We start from the raw sequence: 15,783 nt of genomic DNA, 5'->3' as shown, positions 1-15,783 counted from the left end.
GCACAGTGTAAACTGGGTTGGATTTCTGCTCCCCTCCTCCCTCACCCCCCAGTTTCTGAAGTTTCCTACTCTTGCTCGTGCAGCCAAACAAAGTGCCTTTACATTGCTCAGGTTGTCTCACAGATCTTTGGGTAAACTGACCTGGCAATCACAACACTAGTTACATATCACAATATACCACACTGGCCTTTACTAACAGCATAACTGCCAGCACTAAGGCAATGAAACAAACTTGTTTTGCTCAAATTTAGACTTTCATGAAGGTTTCCCTGCTCACTTGAGTTTTACATGCATGCAGTAGTTTAAAGTATTAGTAAAGTTCTCTTTTGTTTGCTCCCTTTACCAGCACAATCCTTCCCAAAATTACATTTTGATACACTTGAAGAATCAAATGTCATTATTCTTCTCTGAGGAAGGGAGGTGAAGAGGAAAGGTAGATGCATAATTCATAGTAAACCTCTCTTTTGTTGTATTCTTCAGACAGCAACTCAGTCTAAGGGTGTTTCCATTCCACATCTGAAGAGTGACTAATTCACTCGGCAAAAAAAAAAAAAAAAAAAAAAAAAAAAAAAAAAAAAAAAAAAAAAAAAAAAGCTTAGAGGAAGTTGCACAAGAGGAATGAAATAGTTGAACTTTTTAAAGAAAGTATGATGATGTTGTCATTTAGGGCTATATGTAAGCAAAACAAAAATCCCTACCACACTACTTTATTTTTCAGTGTGCAATGCAAAGAATTTCGCACACAATGGAAAGACTTCACAACCAGAAAGTCAAACTTGGAGGCAAAGAAAGGAAGAGGGAATGGAATGACAAGGAGTGGAAATGGAACAAGGATAGGAAAAAAGTCATAGGCATTAGAATCAGAAAACAGGAAGGAAGACAGAAAAAAGGTTTTGAAAAAATTTGATGGTTTATATTTTTTTTATTTTACACAAAAAATTACAATAGTATAATAGGATATTTATGAAAAATTATATTTTTCTGAAAAAAAACCAAATCTATACTTTACTCCTTTACAAAATACACATTGTCATAAAAAAATCATGTAAAATGCCAAAAGTGGTACCACAATATTTTCCCTGCATTTGGACACTTAGGTATTTTATATGAGAAATGCTGCTATTTAGGGGTAAAAATACCAGAAACTTGTAAAGCAAAGTTCTTTTTGCAGAAAGCAACACAGGTAAACACTGTAAAATATTCACAAATTCTCGCTCTGGACTTTGGCCAGTACTCACAAGAGCAAGGAAACATTTCCATAAACCTATTGAAAATAATACCAAGCTCAGCAGTGGGGAAAAAAAGAAAGCAGCACTTCTAGGCACCAACAGCCTATGGATTTGCCCACAGTGCTTACGCTCTTATATACTTACAGTAAATCTTTTCTTCTTCTCCCTGTGCTCGTCAGAGCTGGGAATGCTAACACTTGGGCAGCTTTCCTTGAGATCCATTGTATGTTTCTTTTGACAAATTCCTTACAGGACCCTGTTCTGGGTGTTGCAATCAGAAGGTATCTTCAACGGTACTGATCCAAGATACGCAGCTTTTCTTGAGAAAACGTGACTTCCATCGTGCAATCTTAAAGTGAACATAAAAGGAAAATTAAGTGCAGGAACACTTAACTCGCACTGCTAAAAACCTGTGTGACAAGAACTTTCCCTGGCAGGAAATGCACTTTAATATGCACATATAAAACCACAATCATTACTATTTTGTAAACTTTCATGCTTGTAGTCCTTTGTTGTTTCACTGAAATCACATTCTTCAACAACACAAGTGCATCCAAAAAATCACTGAGTTGTGTAGACATACTGGAAACAGATTTGGACCCACTACAGACAATACTTCAAAGGAACAAAGATAGGGCATGGAGAAATAATTGAAGATGACAACCTGGTATCAGACATCTGACAAATGCCACCAACTTGTATATTCAGAACAGTTTACTTCAAAACCAAAAGGTTTTCAACTGCATGAGTGTGTACCAGAGGGCACTTCGGATTTGCCAGAACATGCTGAGGGCACTTAAATATCACATCAGAGATTAAAGACAACATGAGAAAACCTAATTTTTCATGTGAATTTTAGAGAGGAACACAGGGAGCATCATGTGCCCGTCTTAATATTTACCTTCTCTGCCCTTCTTTCCCCATACTTGACATACTTTGTGTTTAGCAGAACACAGGGTGTAAGGTCATCCGTCCCCTTCACTGGAACACTTAAGTTTCCTTGCAGAATGTGAGAAGGGCACAACACAAGAGGCTGAGAATAAAGCCATCAAAAAGGCAGAGAGCTTGTATTAACTAGATGCCTCTTCACTCACTGAGGGACAGTACTTTCCACACCTGCCTTGAGCACACAAAAATTGTTCACTGGACCCCAGGGCAAACAACAGGAACTTCAGCAGTGCCCAAGAGCAGCTGAAATTAATGCTACATAGTTACAACCCTCTGTCCAGGCCTGCATAGCACAGCCACCTGAAGTGCTTTACTGAATGCAGAACAATACGTGTCTGATAACTTACAAACATGAGAAAATTGTTTTAGAAAGAGAGGATGTCAGTTCTCTTCAAAATAGCCAGAGGAAAAAGGAGCGCCCAAATCAACATTAACTCCCTATTTTCTTAAAACAGGGAAGTATAAAAGCGAACTCTATATTTTATATCATAAATTTCCAAAAAGCACAAACTAATCCACTGCAATTCTGCCATTACAGAGACACCCATATTTATGTTGGCACAAAAGCCAAACCCCCTGGAATCCAGTAAAAAGATTTGTTCCTGATACCTAACCACTCTCAGTCAGTCAAATGTCTATTTTTCTTGCTCTCAAAAGCCGGGTCACCAAACTTCATGTTGTTATTCCTCCTGCAGCCATTTAAAATTGAGTAATTTTCAAAGATTGATCTGGTGACTCTAAAGAAAAAAGGAATGTTTAAACCCACTGTAATCACAAATAAGTGATAGATCATCCATACTGCAACACATTCAGGAAATTATTTTTAGTTACATGTGCATTTACCTTAATTCAATTGTTCTCTATTTCACCATTATAGGGTTAAGGAGGGTTAAGCTTCTCCCCTACCTTTATTTGACTACAAAACAGCTCATCCAAGCCAGTTGCACAGATGTGGAGCTTCAAATTGATTTCTCTTTTCCTTTGGCAAGCCACTGTTAAAAGCTTTATTAAAACAAGGCACAGTTCCCATTTTCCACAATTTTATACTGGCATGACATTAAGAGCGTTCTTCACCCATTGCCACACACTAAAATTGAGATATGAAGGTTAACTGAGCTCTTCTCCATCCACTAAAACTGTCATTAGGCACCACTTCCAGTAAGTATTTCACTCAGCTTATACTTTAAGAAGCACTTGTGTCAATCTGTAGCCACTTCAGGTCGAGGGTCAGGAAGTGAGCACAAGTCGCTGTGTTTATCTGTCTTCCTGCTCATCACAGAAAAACAAGTAAAGCTTTAAAATGGATTAGGTGTTCCCTGATTAACATCATTCACTGTCTTTCTCCTCTTCTAAACGGACATTTGTTACAAAGGTTCCTGGCATGCCTGCATTCATTCTCACAATATAGGCTGTATTCCTCTTATCCCTTCCATTTTTCACTCTTAATGTCAGAGTTTTAAATGACAGTACAGGAGCAGTATGGATTAAAAGTTGTAATCTTGGAAGACTGAGCTCTATTTCCGATCTAAAGTTGAAGTATCTCTGAAAAACAAAAGGAGGAAGCGTCAAACAGATTAATTCAAGGAAGGGTTTATTCATCTTACTGTGGAGAAGAAGAATAAATCATCCAAGGAGCCGAGACCGTAATGTTCGTATTTCTTTCTTTAAGCTGCCTGGAAGATCACTGGCTGTGATTAGTTTTTCCCTGAGGCATCTCCTCTGATATGTGCCTGGGTCACCAACACTAAGCTGAACTGACAAACTTGGAAGAAATGCATTTTCAGTTTGTCACTAAGCTCCAGTGGATCAGAGCTTGCTTTCAATTTCTATTTGCCTTGAGCGTATCAGCTCTTGAGAGCTACTTATATATATGTGAACTGTAAGTCTGGCTACAGAAATAGGGATAGACTTGGCTTAATCTTTACCATGCTGTAGTTAGGAACACAGCTGTAGTTTTAGTAGCAGGTAAAACCACAAATGCTGTGGTAACTACATCAAGTAATAACAGAGAGAAAACAGTAGAAATATATTTTTATCCACAGCTTCAAAAGTGGAAACTGCGGTGTCCTGGAGGATGCCAGATACCAGTGAATTTAACAGACACTGTCAGTTGAGAAGTCTCTACCTCTGGTTATTGCTTTTCCTGTAACTAAGAACAAGGAGCTCCTGCCCTCATCTTTGACAACAGGCAGAAAGGAAAAGGAAACCATGTAGCAAAATGAATCCCCTCAAATCATACTTGGGCACTAGTGAAAGAGCATGTAGACTATGCAAGACAGGTTAATGCTGAGATCGCTGTTGTCTAGAAACAGCTAAAACTTTTGAGCTGCTACAGTATCTAGGCCTGACACAGGGGAAGGGACAAAGTTAGAGGAGAACAGAAGCTGCTGGTCCTCTTGGCACAGTTTCAAGCTTATCAACATCTACTCTGTCCACTCTCCCAATGGAGGCTGTCAAAATGCAAGCAGTATTTTCACTGTTTCCAGCAGGAAGCCACAACAACATTAAATTTCAGGTTGACCCTTGCCTCTGGTGAAGCAAGAGCATGGCAGTAACAGAACCCTGACACCAAAAGAACATATACAAACCTACTACCCCCAAAAATGAATGCCTTACAATAAAACTTTTTCTGCAGCCTCATAATAACTGCATGCAACAGGAAAATATTATGTACTTTAGTGGTATGTGGCAACCTCTTTTTACTCCTTTCTAAATAATTTTGGCTCAAACTGTATTTAAAAAGGTTTTTGAAGTTTAATCAGAGTATTTTATTCTGCACTGAAATCTTTTTTTTTTTTCCAATGGTAATGGCCTGAAGATGATACCATTGCATAACCAAAGACCCCTGTTACAGGTGCTTGTGCTTCAAACTCTGCCCAGAATTTTCAAAATTAGATTAGGAAGCTCTGTACTCACCTGCTGCCTCTCTGGTTGCAGACAAAATGCCTTAAATGCCTCTAAGGCCAGTGCAAATCAGCTATCATACTCTGACTGTGAGTAACACAAGGGAAGCAGAGACAAGAATAGTAAAAAACCCCAAAAGACTGTCTCCCTACAAGCACACTTGGAGGAATTACCGGGATCCATAATCACCCACTGGATCAGAACAGGCATTTCCCTATACACTAATTATTTGCCTAGAAAGACTTACTCTGGGACTGAGTCACCAGTAAAAACAACTGCTGAAAACCCCACCTGATTCCAGTTACAGAAGGAACCTGCATATAAAGAAACAGAAATCAAGATACAGGAGACAGTCCTATTATTCACTATAAACACCACCCTATTTCCTCTAACTTTAGAGAAAGTATCAACTTTGGCACACTTTTCATCACTTCCTCAGTCTTCTCCACAAATATCCTCGTAATAAATAGCTCAACATATCACTGGACCTTACACAATCTTGGAGAAAACCCAGAAAGTCAACTTTTTCTCAACCTGTGTATGAAGAAATAGTGTCCCACTCTCGTTACCAGACAGGCAGCTGACACAAAGGAAACAGGAGACAAGGTATTTAGAATCCAATGCAACAGAAATACAGGATGAGGAGATCCAGGGACTGGATCAGACACTTTAGAAAAAGCCAATAGTAAAATACAGGTTGCTAATCTGTAAAGAGAGAGGGATGGCCAGAAGCAGTTGAATAACTGGGTTCTAGATAAAACAGGTTTCATTCAAAAAGGCCATCTTTTTAAATATTACATACATTTGATTTTTAATACAGGGACACTAAACACCTCTGGAAATATTCCACCCGAAGAAAAAAAGAGACCACTAACCAAAATACTCTAATCAATCCTTGGCTTATCTCCACAGTCCCTTCTGACTACCATTTCAGAGGAGAATTGAGAATTCAGCCATTGGTATAAAAAAAAAAAAAGCCTGCTCCCTGTTTACACATCCACCCACTACCTAGCAGCTTTAAAAATTTCTAGTAGCACCACTGAGGAAAGCAAACCACTACTCTGCAGCAACACGGGTAAAGTCCAATTCAACTGAATCTTTCTACTTAGAGAAAAAGACAGCAGGTAAAGTGAAAACTCAGTCAAGGGAAAGAAATAAGTAACTACTCTCTTTCTGTCTCTATCAAATTTACTTTGGAGAAGTCCGGCAAGCATTACCTTCCCACAATTCTCCTGCACACAAGAACATCCCTTCTGCCCCACCTCCCAAAAGAAGCTCCAGTAAATTAACTGACATATAACCAGATTTGTGCCTTGGACTAGACCTATTTGCATTTATGTTTATTACATGACAGAACACAGGTTCTCTGCTGTGGCAAGAAAACCCTGAATAATAAAATGGCTCTTAAGAACAAATACTGCCAATAAGAGGCAGTTGTCCGAACACAGGTCCATAATAATTTCAACTTCAGCCTGCGTCCACAGTATCCAGAAGGGTCGCCATGTGCCTCTGATGGTACGACTTAAACAACAGGGCACATAAAAAAATCCAGTCTGCATTACACTTGCTACCTGCACATTTCTTGGCATGCTTCCTCAGCCTGCCTACACACTAGGTCCAATTAAAGTTTAAATGTAGATGCCTAAGGATAGCACAGCTCAAAGGTTGTAGCAAGAGCACTCTGAGCTACTTTCAAGAGGTCTTACGGACAGCTGACAGCAGCTCCCTGCAACACAGTCAGTTCTACATAAGAGGGCAGTCAGACTTCAGTAAACACAAAGCAAATAATCCCAGCCTCATTTTACCCCTCTTGATGAAAATTAAATGAGAGTACACCACATTTCAATTCCAGGTATACTGGACATGTTTTTACATGACCTTCAACAAAAGTCACCAACTGCTCTCCCTGTTTCACTACATAAACACAGGAGAATTCCAATCTATTTAAGACTGATGTTATTGCTAACACACTGAACATGCAGAGAGTTACTGGGTTTTATGTTCTATACTTGGCAAAAGGATAAAATACATACAATAGAATATACTGGATAATAACATAATGAAATATGAAAATCCAAGCTAGAGTTTGTAATCTAGAAAATACACTTTTGAAGTCTGTGCTTTACAGAATTCATGGCTGCCCAGAACCATAAAGCTGTTGGAATGAAAAGGCAACAACTTAAATATTGGAATATAAAAGGCAATTAAGAGAAAGAGTCTTTAGCAACATACAAACTGCACGTCCAGTTCACCACCAGTTGATTCATCATGTTACATCAGTGGAATTACTACTCGTATTTTATGTCCATTCTTCAAGGAGAGTTTAGAGATTCCTGCAGGTAAGAACATACATTGACCTCTCACATATTTCTGTGCTGCACAGAGAACGAGAAGGTTCAATTCCACAAGGATTCAGAGATCAGTTGTTTATGCACATATAACAATCTGGTGCAACAATGTTAGATGTGGTGAGGCTGTAATTTACATCACAGGTGGGAATTCAGGCTAGAAAGCAATTTAAACACATTATGTTGTTATTATTATTATGTTACATTATCATGTAACCACTAGGTGCCTGTGTCTTCAGGTTTAAGATTGTCGAGGTTGTTAAAACAACCAGTATTTTTCACTGAGATGGGCAAGTCAATCATGCTGCATTTCTGATCTCCAGGACAATCTCAAAGTATCTTTTAAGAAACAGGTCAGTTTTCTAACTTTAAGCTATTAGAAATACCATGGACGGAGACTATCTTAACAACAGTGAACTTTCCAAAATGCTTTCCAAAAGCTAGTAACAATTTTTCCTGAAATCTAAAGTATCTTAAAGCCTTCAGGAGAACACTCCTCCATGTGCAGCTTCTGTTTTTACCATTAGCTCCTATTATAGTCATTGAAGAGATTGATGTGCAGGTGAAGACCAGAACAAAACAAAACAAAAAAAAAAAACAACAGAACTATACTTAGACACTGAGACTGAAACAACACTAATATTAAAAGACTCCAAAATAGAGCAACAGCAACCTTTAAAAATACAGATTCATTCTCTGTGTGTTTATAAAAACACTTAAAATGTCTGAAAGCAGTTGTAAAAAAACCCAAAAACTTAGCTACAAGAATACTGCAGCAAGGGATATTCACAGAAATCTTCAATGCCAAAGAACAAGGAAGAACCGTTAAGGGCATTCAGGTGACACTGCTGTGTTGAGATGAAATGCAGTACCAGCACGACAACGTATCCTAAGTTGACAGGGGAGTAAGAAAGGCACCATTCCATCCTGCAAAACTACTGCGCGTCCAGAAGCACCACAGTTACACCTTTATGAGCCGCAAGAGGAGGAAAACTCACAGAAGGGCTGGGGGAAAAAGAAAAAAAAAAAAAAAAAAAACAAAAAAGGATAAGCTGTCAAAACAGCTTTAGCCATAATACTTTACAACTACCTTTTAATTAACCTCCACAAAATTAAATTCCTCGAGTGTACCTGAATCCCGACAAGACACCGCTGCCTAAAAAGCTTCAGTTTCCCAGGACCGGACCTCAGCGCTGCTCTCCCGAAAAACCAGCATATCCTGGCTGCGAACCACTCGGGGAAGGACGAACGAGACGGCGTAGAGGCCGCCCCGGGCCGTTCCTCGGCCCGGGTACCACAGACCCGTACTCACCTCCTCATCACCACCACCACCACCACCTCCTCCTTCTCCTCCTCACCGGCTCCGCTGCTCCTCGTGGTCCTCGGGAACGAAACCAACCCGCTCTCACCTTCACCCCAACAACAATTTCTCGGCTCCCCGACTTCTAGGAAGTTCAAACGCTTCTCATATTGGCGGTCCAGCGCCGGCCGGCGCTGCCCCGCGCGGCCATCTCCCGTCCCCGGAGCCCCGCAGGATAACGCGCAGGGGGGCTCGGTGGCGAGGGGAAGGGAAAGGCAGCTCCGCCCGGGCGCGGGGGCTGCGGCCGCCCTCCTCCCTACCGCCCTCTTTCCCTCCCTCCTTCCTTCCCTGCCTGCCTGTCTCCCTCCTTCCTTCCTTGCCTCCCTCCCTCTCGCCCCGGCTCCCGCCCCTCCCGCGCCCCTCCGCCCCCGCGGCGCCAGGCTGCCCGCCCGCCCGCGCAACCCTCCGCGGAGCCCAGACCCCGGCTTGCCCTGGGCTGTAGGACGAGGCCAGGAGGCGAGGTCCTCTCCCCCCCTCCAGCCCTTTATATATTAAAAAAACAAACAAACAAACAAACAACAAAAAACCAAAACCCAAAACCTTTGAAAATAGATATATTTTTTCTTTTTTTAAGGGCAAGTTTCCACTTTCCCCAGTCCCTAGGTTTCAGTCCCTCCTCTTTCCCACCAGTCCCTGGGGGATGCTCCTGCTTCTGCTGGGCGGCTCCCCCCCGAAACTCTGGAAAATCAGCAGCACTCCTGTAAAAATAACCTAAAAACATCGCTGCGCACACGAGGGGTTTCAGTCTAACTCTTCAACGTGTTCAGGGGTGCCCACGATGCACCGGCAAGGCCGTCATTAAACTAGCCAGCCTCTGTAAGGACAGCTTTCCTGCTTCTGGATGTGCAGAAGGAATGACACAGGAAAAATGAGATAGGTATGTGTAATATCTAGCACTATTTAGGGAACTATTTCTGCACCCTCTGAAATTTCGGATAAGTTTCAATGCCCCAGTTAAAATTCAACTAGACCTCTTAAAATAAAGTGTAACTTGGTAAGTTTTTCCTGAGCAAATTGAGGCCATAAAACAATTATAAAAATAAAAATTCCAGGAAAAAAAAAAGATCCTTCAATGGCAGTATCACTCACGTTTTATTCTGTTAACTACATCTAGAAGTGTGGGACAGACAGGAGTTAGCATGGATTCAGTTTAACAGAACAGACGACCACACCCATTAAGTTAAAACCTCATGTTTACTGAGGATCTGCTATGCTTTCAAACATTCAGACAGGGCTTCAGAGGCAGGGAATATCTAATACAAATGGTAACACTCAGGATGAGTTAAAAGCCTGTGCCATTTTAGCTTCCTCCCTATAAATACCTGAAATGTTTCTTGGGATTTCAACTGCCATGTAAAGAGTGAGCAAGTATGAAAACACCGCAGCCCATTTCACTGTCTTAACTGATGTAACACCTGGGTGCCTCCAGAACCCCACAGGTTTTCATCAGGAATTGTTCTATTGATTATGGAGAAGCCTCATGTTCTACAAGCCTGTCTTCACAAGACTTGTATTTGGGCCTGACGGGTCATGACAATGCTCATTTTAACAGTCACAGGTATTGGCAAGTATCTGGCAAGGAGTGATTCCGAAGATCCTGTTTCTGAGCACTCCTGCTGCATAAGTTTTCCTGCATAATACTACACTCATGTGTCAGGCACTGACAGTCATCCAAGCACTCTCCAAAAACAAATCAGAGAAGCAGTCTGGCAGTTTTTAAAATACGTCAGTGTTTGGATTAGTGTGTTGTAACTGTGTACGCACAAGTTACAAGTCAACTGGATCACAAGCTTCCATTTCAGTAGAGTATGCACAGGAAGAAATGAGGAATTTTCTCATTCTACCCTCCCCTTTCCTGATTTTTGAGTTTTGTATTTTTACCTGTATTTTTGGGTAGGCACTGCTAAACCTGAGGCTCTACATTGTAGCAACAGCCTTCTCTTGCTTGTTCAGATCTGGCAAGGTATTTGCCTTACATTCATAGGGAGGTTTGAAAGAAGCTTTGTTAGCACTTCTCATGGTGAACCCCAGAGCAGAATGCTTCTGAACTTCAGTCAGAATAACTCATGGGCAAATAATTTAATCAGGTAATCTGTACTCAAGAGCTATTTTATGTTGCAGTTGTTTAGCAGTGTTCGGCTTCTGTCTGCTTGATAGTTTTTGGTTAATCATTCACTTGTCAGTAGATCAGTTGAATGGAGCTACTGGACTGATTTACAGTGAGTGGAAAGACCTCAACCCAGGAAAGCTAAGAAGATGACCCTGGCCTAGAGATAATTTAACTTTGTCTACCTGGCCACATCGTCTAAGCCCTAAACCTTTGACTAAAGAGCAGCTATTTGCCCTTCCTCACAGTTAAAATCTCCCTGAAGACTGAGCTGTCAAGTGGTTCATTTTATGCAGTTCCTCTCACTATTCCGGAGTAAGTAACTAGTGATCAGGAATGTGGTCCTTACATTGTAATTTGCCTGAATAAAATCTGAAGCATGTTCATCTATCTGGTGTGTCATCCTATGCAAAACACTGCTAAGGTCCTAAAATTTAAATAAATCCTGATTTACAGATTTACTTGATGAGCTTTTAAAGGCTAATATTCTAATGTCAAGGTGGATACCTGGTGGTTAACTGCATAGCACAAAAGAAATGCATGGAACTCAACTTGCCTTTTAGTGAAGTTAAAGGTCAGCATTCACTCTGACATTTTTGTCCCCAGGAACTCCCTTACATTCCCCATTTACATTTCCTGGGCAAGTAATACACACAGAGAATCTCATTTCCACTGTTTTGCAGTACTTTGCTTCTAAAGAATGTTACAAATCCACGTACTGCGCTGTCATCCCAAGTATTTTAAGTCTTTGCGGAGGAATATCAGTGACTGGGTGGTGGGGGTGGAAAAGACAAAAAAAGGGAAGAGAAATTAAGGACCTGTCTCAATCCACTGCAAATATAAGAGGTCACAGAAATGCACAGTACCTTTACCATGTTTCTCCAAGCCCAGCATGAGTGGGTAACAACTATCTGAACTATTCAGTTCTATTTTTACTGAAACTGTCCTTAAATCAGTATGAAAACCTTGTCCCTGACCAAAGATCAAAAGTCTAGTTTTATAACATCAAGAGAACTATACAGACAAAAATAGAGCATAAAAAATTTGTAAAACAATGAAAAGCAGGAATGCAGATTACTTGCTTCAATGTAGCCAGTACCTTTACTAGTGAACACTGTTCCATATGTATATACTGGGAAATTTTAGTATATATTCAAATATTCACACAAAAAGCACAGTCAAGCCACTCAACAAGAGTAGTCCAATAGTTGTAATTACTGTTAAAACATAGTGGGTCATTGGGTAACAAAATCAGCTAACAGAGTAACACTATCAGCTTCAAACACCACCACCACAGCTTTCCGTTTCAGTTCCTACATCTGCAAAGGAGTATCTTAGCCTATCACTGTCCTACTCCTCACACTCAAGCACAACACAACCTCCTTGCCCCAGAACAGTCCGTTAATTAGTCATCACGTTTGCACACTAAGATGAGATGATGTTTGGAATTCGTAAACTCTTCTGTGGCAGTATCCCACCAATTGGCAACTCAACTTAAACAAAATGCTTGTCTGTTTAGAACCCTCCAAAAGGCATTAATGTGACACAGTAATACATGCAAAGTCATCTTTTAAATAATTATTGTTAGCCTTTAGCCTATCAAGCCCTGAACTTAGACTGCACTCAGGAGACAACTGATGGCCACTGTAGTTAACTTTGCATGTGCCCATTGTTTTAATCAAAGAACCCAATTCCCAGCAGGGTGTATCCACCTACACAGCATTGAGCAGTCTGAGGATATCACTCTTTGGAAAGCCTCGGGCTGCAATGGATGGGCCTCACAATCATGCAGGTAGAGCAACTCTGGGCAAATATTGTCTAACACCTGGGATTCTGGCAGCCACAAAGACCTCATAAAAGGTATGAAGACAGATACGCATCTGCCCTGTTCTATCAATTACCCTCCCTTTCCAGCCTCCTGTTTGGAGTCTAATTAATCCATATTCATACCCCACTGTCTGCTTAGGAACAGGGTGATGAAGGGGCTTGGCAGTGGGCCAGTTTGGGACCAGGCATTCAGCACTACAAAGTGTGATACCCAGAAGTTGTGTACTGGAGAAAACAGTCTTCTGTTAGACTCCCTAGACACATGGGCTACCATGGACAAAATCAAATAAGAGAAGACACTCAGTGGGAAGGTGATCTAGCTGAAAGCCTCAGAGTTAAAACTGTGGAAGAAATGCCAGATGGACAAGATTTAAAGCTCACAGAGCATGTGCAAGCAACAGTATCACCAGGTAACTGTTCTTCACCAAAGCTGGTTTTGTAACACTTAATGCTTGTATGCATATTAATAGCTTTCATTTAACTCATTTTCATAGTTGTGTGCCTGGGCTTATTAGAGAAGTCTGAGTAATGGCTCTGTTTTACATGAGCTGTGCAGGGGAAATGTTTTTTTCCCCTACTTTCTTTTTGTACACTATATCAACTACAGAATGACTTCAGATTACAGTCTTTCAGTTTGAAGGAATGAAATGAATAATTAAAAGACTGATTCATTGCAAAAATGTACTTCAACCCCTTCTCCCAAACAAACTAACCAACCCACCTGAAACTACCACAAGCCACTTAAACAAGTACGACTGAAAGATTTAATATTATATGCTCCTGACAAAATGTAAGAACTTGACACATAAAAGGAAGCTTCATTCATAGTGACATTCATAGTGAATTGCCAGTTTCCAGCACTCCAAACACAAAGAACATGATCCACATATTACAAGAAGAATGTCCAGGAGAACAGAAGCTAATGAAGATCAAAACCAGGATCTGCAACAACACTACATGGACTCTCACTTAGCATAGCAAACACCACAAACCAAAATGATGGAAAACTATAGAAAAACCATAATAAACTGCATAATTTCACAAATATCACAAGAGTATATATAACATGAACCAGAAAAATGACAGCAGCACCACATCAAAGAAATTCTTCACAGAAGCTAAGAAGAAAACTGGTCTAAATCAATTGAAGCATATACTAAAGAGGAATGCTAGTACACAAGCATGATGAAATTTCAATGTAAAAAAGCAGTGTCAGGCAGTGAAATACCATATCTGCAATTTCAATACAAGCATCTCTGTTTTCCTCACTTCACCCTCTTCAATTTCTTTGTTTCCCTCATGTGCACACTAAAATGTATTATTGTTGCCATACACGGAGTGCTTTTTTTCAGGTAGGGCACGTTGAACAATGTATTTCTGTTATAAAGCAAACCACTTAAGATTAGTTTCTAAAAATTACATGGCATGCAAGGCATTTAAAGTGAATGGTGAATTCAGTGCACATGAACTGTCTGCCCCAAACCCTGTTGTTTACATCCTGTTCACTTATCACTGCAATAGCTGGCAGGGTTCCAACAGGAGACGACATCCAAACATAGCTATGTCCATAGGAGAAGCACCACTCATGGAGGGCATGTGGCCCGTATCTCTTTTTGCCCTGCACTTACCCTCACTCACTGCAAGTGTGCTGGAGCAGGTACCAAGTGAAACTTCCACAAACTAGTTCAGCTACCAGAAACAGAACAACAGTATAAATGCAAACTCACAATAGCCTAGTTTACCTTAGTTATCAGTTGTCTTGGAGATTTACAGTGTGGATACTGCCTCAAGACACCTCCACTTGTTACATGGAGGCACAAAGATTTACATGGGTTCCAAGAATACAAGGAAAAAAAATACATTGGACCTGACTTACCACCAAGTCCTCCAAGGGTGGATACCCATATAACAAAAAGACAAAGATAACCGGCTGCTTTATAGGCATATAGCAACAGAAGTGCTTGACATGCCAAATACACAGCTTGTTGGTATATGCTGTCATGTTCTGGGACTAGTTTCAGCAGACTGGCATAAAACACTAATAAACTGTTAAACACTGTGAACCTGAGGTGAGACACTGCAGTTCATAAAGTACAAATTGATTAAAAAACTCCCAACTGATAGTACTGTACAACCTGCATTTTGCTCTTAATAAAGACTTTTGGGAATTCTGTTTATAAATACAGTTCTATAAAATACATCAAGTCTCTGAGTTTCCAGATCTGAGCATTTTGTGCAGGACAGTATACCAAAGCTAAGCTAAGTATAAAAGACAAAAAGCTCTCTAAGTGGTAATTCTGTATGGATGTTTCTTATTTCAGCCTCCTGAATCCCAGCTACAGCACGTTCTACCAGACTTGCAAATACAGGCTGGGGTGAACAAACATGCTTTGGTAAACAAGTTCTCTGGCACACAATGTTATGTAGGTGGGGTCTACCCAGAATGTCAAGAGTTCTTCCTCAAATTGTAGAGATGAGCATGAACACAAGGACCATGTTTGCATTTTCAAGCTATTTACCGGTATTCTATTCAATGAAACTGAACAAGGGCTTTGATTTGGGGTGTGTACGCCCCTTCACAAAAGGCTCACAGCCTTTTTCCAAAATATAAGCACTTTAAAGGCAGCCTAAGATTTACAGAATAGACCAGATTTGGTTTTGCTATTCTGTTAATAATACTTCTAAAAACTGTGTGCAGCAAAAGACACGCGCATTTCACTGAAGTACTGTTATGCACCAACTCAGAGTAGAAGAAAAAGGTAACAACAATTAAAAAAACAACTACCGAAGCAAGAAGCTGTATCTTATAATACAAAAAAGACACAGATTTAAGAAAAATGTTCTAAGAGTTTATTATTTGCTGTCCTTACTTTGTTTACTTGTTTACCTAGTAATTTCCTCACATTTGCCAGATGCCCAACCTATTCTTGATCCACAAAGGAGATGTATTTCCATCTACCAACTAGAATCTGCTTTTTGTTCTCCAAGAACATATACTCTAATTTTCAGTCCTGGGAGCTTGAAGGGTGCATGTGGGTCTGAACTATTAAGTGAGTTTCA

General features: G+C 40.4%; 1 protein-coding gene across 3 annotated transcripts in view; it reads right to left on the bottom strand.

The window, feature by feature from the left end:
- Nucleotides 1–15,783, bottom strand: part of LOC114002258 (serine/threonine-protein kinase Sgk3) — a 56,471-nt gene that overhangs the window by 26,501 nt on the left and 14,187 nt on the right. The window contains exons 1-2 of one of the 3 annotated variants that reach the window (XM_039378438.1): nt 8,742–9,009; nt 1,374–1,578 (exon numbers count right to left, since the gene is read on the bottom strand). In XM_039378438.1, coding sequence (XP_039234372.1) covers nt 1,374–1,451 — 78 coding nt within the window. In that variant the 5' untranslated portion in view covers nt 1,452–1,578; nt 8,742–9,009. Of the gene's footprint in view, nt 1–1,373; nt 1,579–3,083; nt 8,025–8,741; nt 9,010–15,783 lie in introns of those variants that run through there. The other 2 variants (XM_039378439.1, XM_027748145.2) reach the window with 2 other exon arrangements.

This window comes from Pipra filicauda, unplaced genomic scaffold, assembly GCF_003945595.2.
Source record: "Pipra filicauda isolate LSUMZ 115617 unplaced genomic scaffold, ASM394559v2 scaffold138_size1969278_pilon, whole genome shotgun sequence".
In the NCBI taxonomy this organism is placed as follows: domain Eukaryota; kingdom Metazoa; phylum Chordata; class Aves; order Passeriformes; family Pipridae; genus Pipra; species Pipra filicauda.
This window is presented reverse-complemented; position numbering and strand designations above follow the sequence as displayed.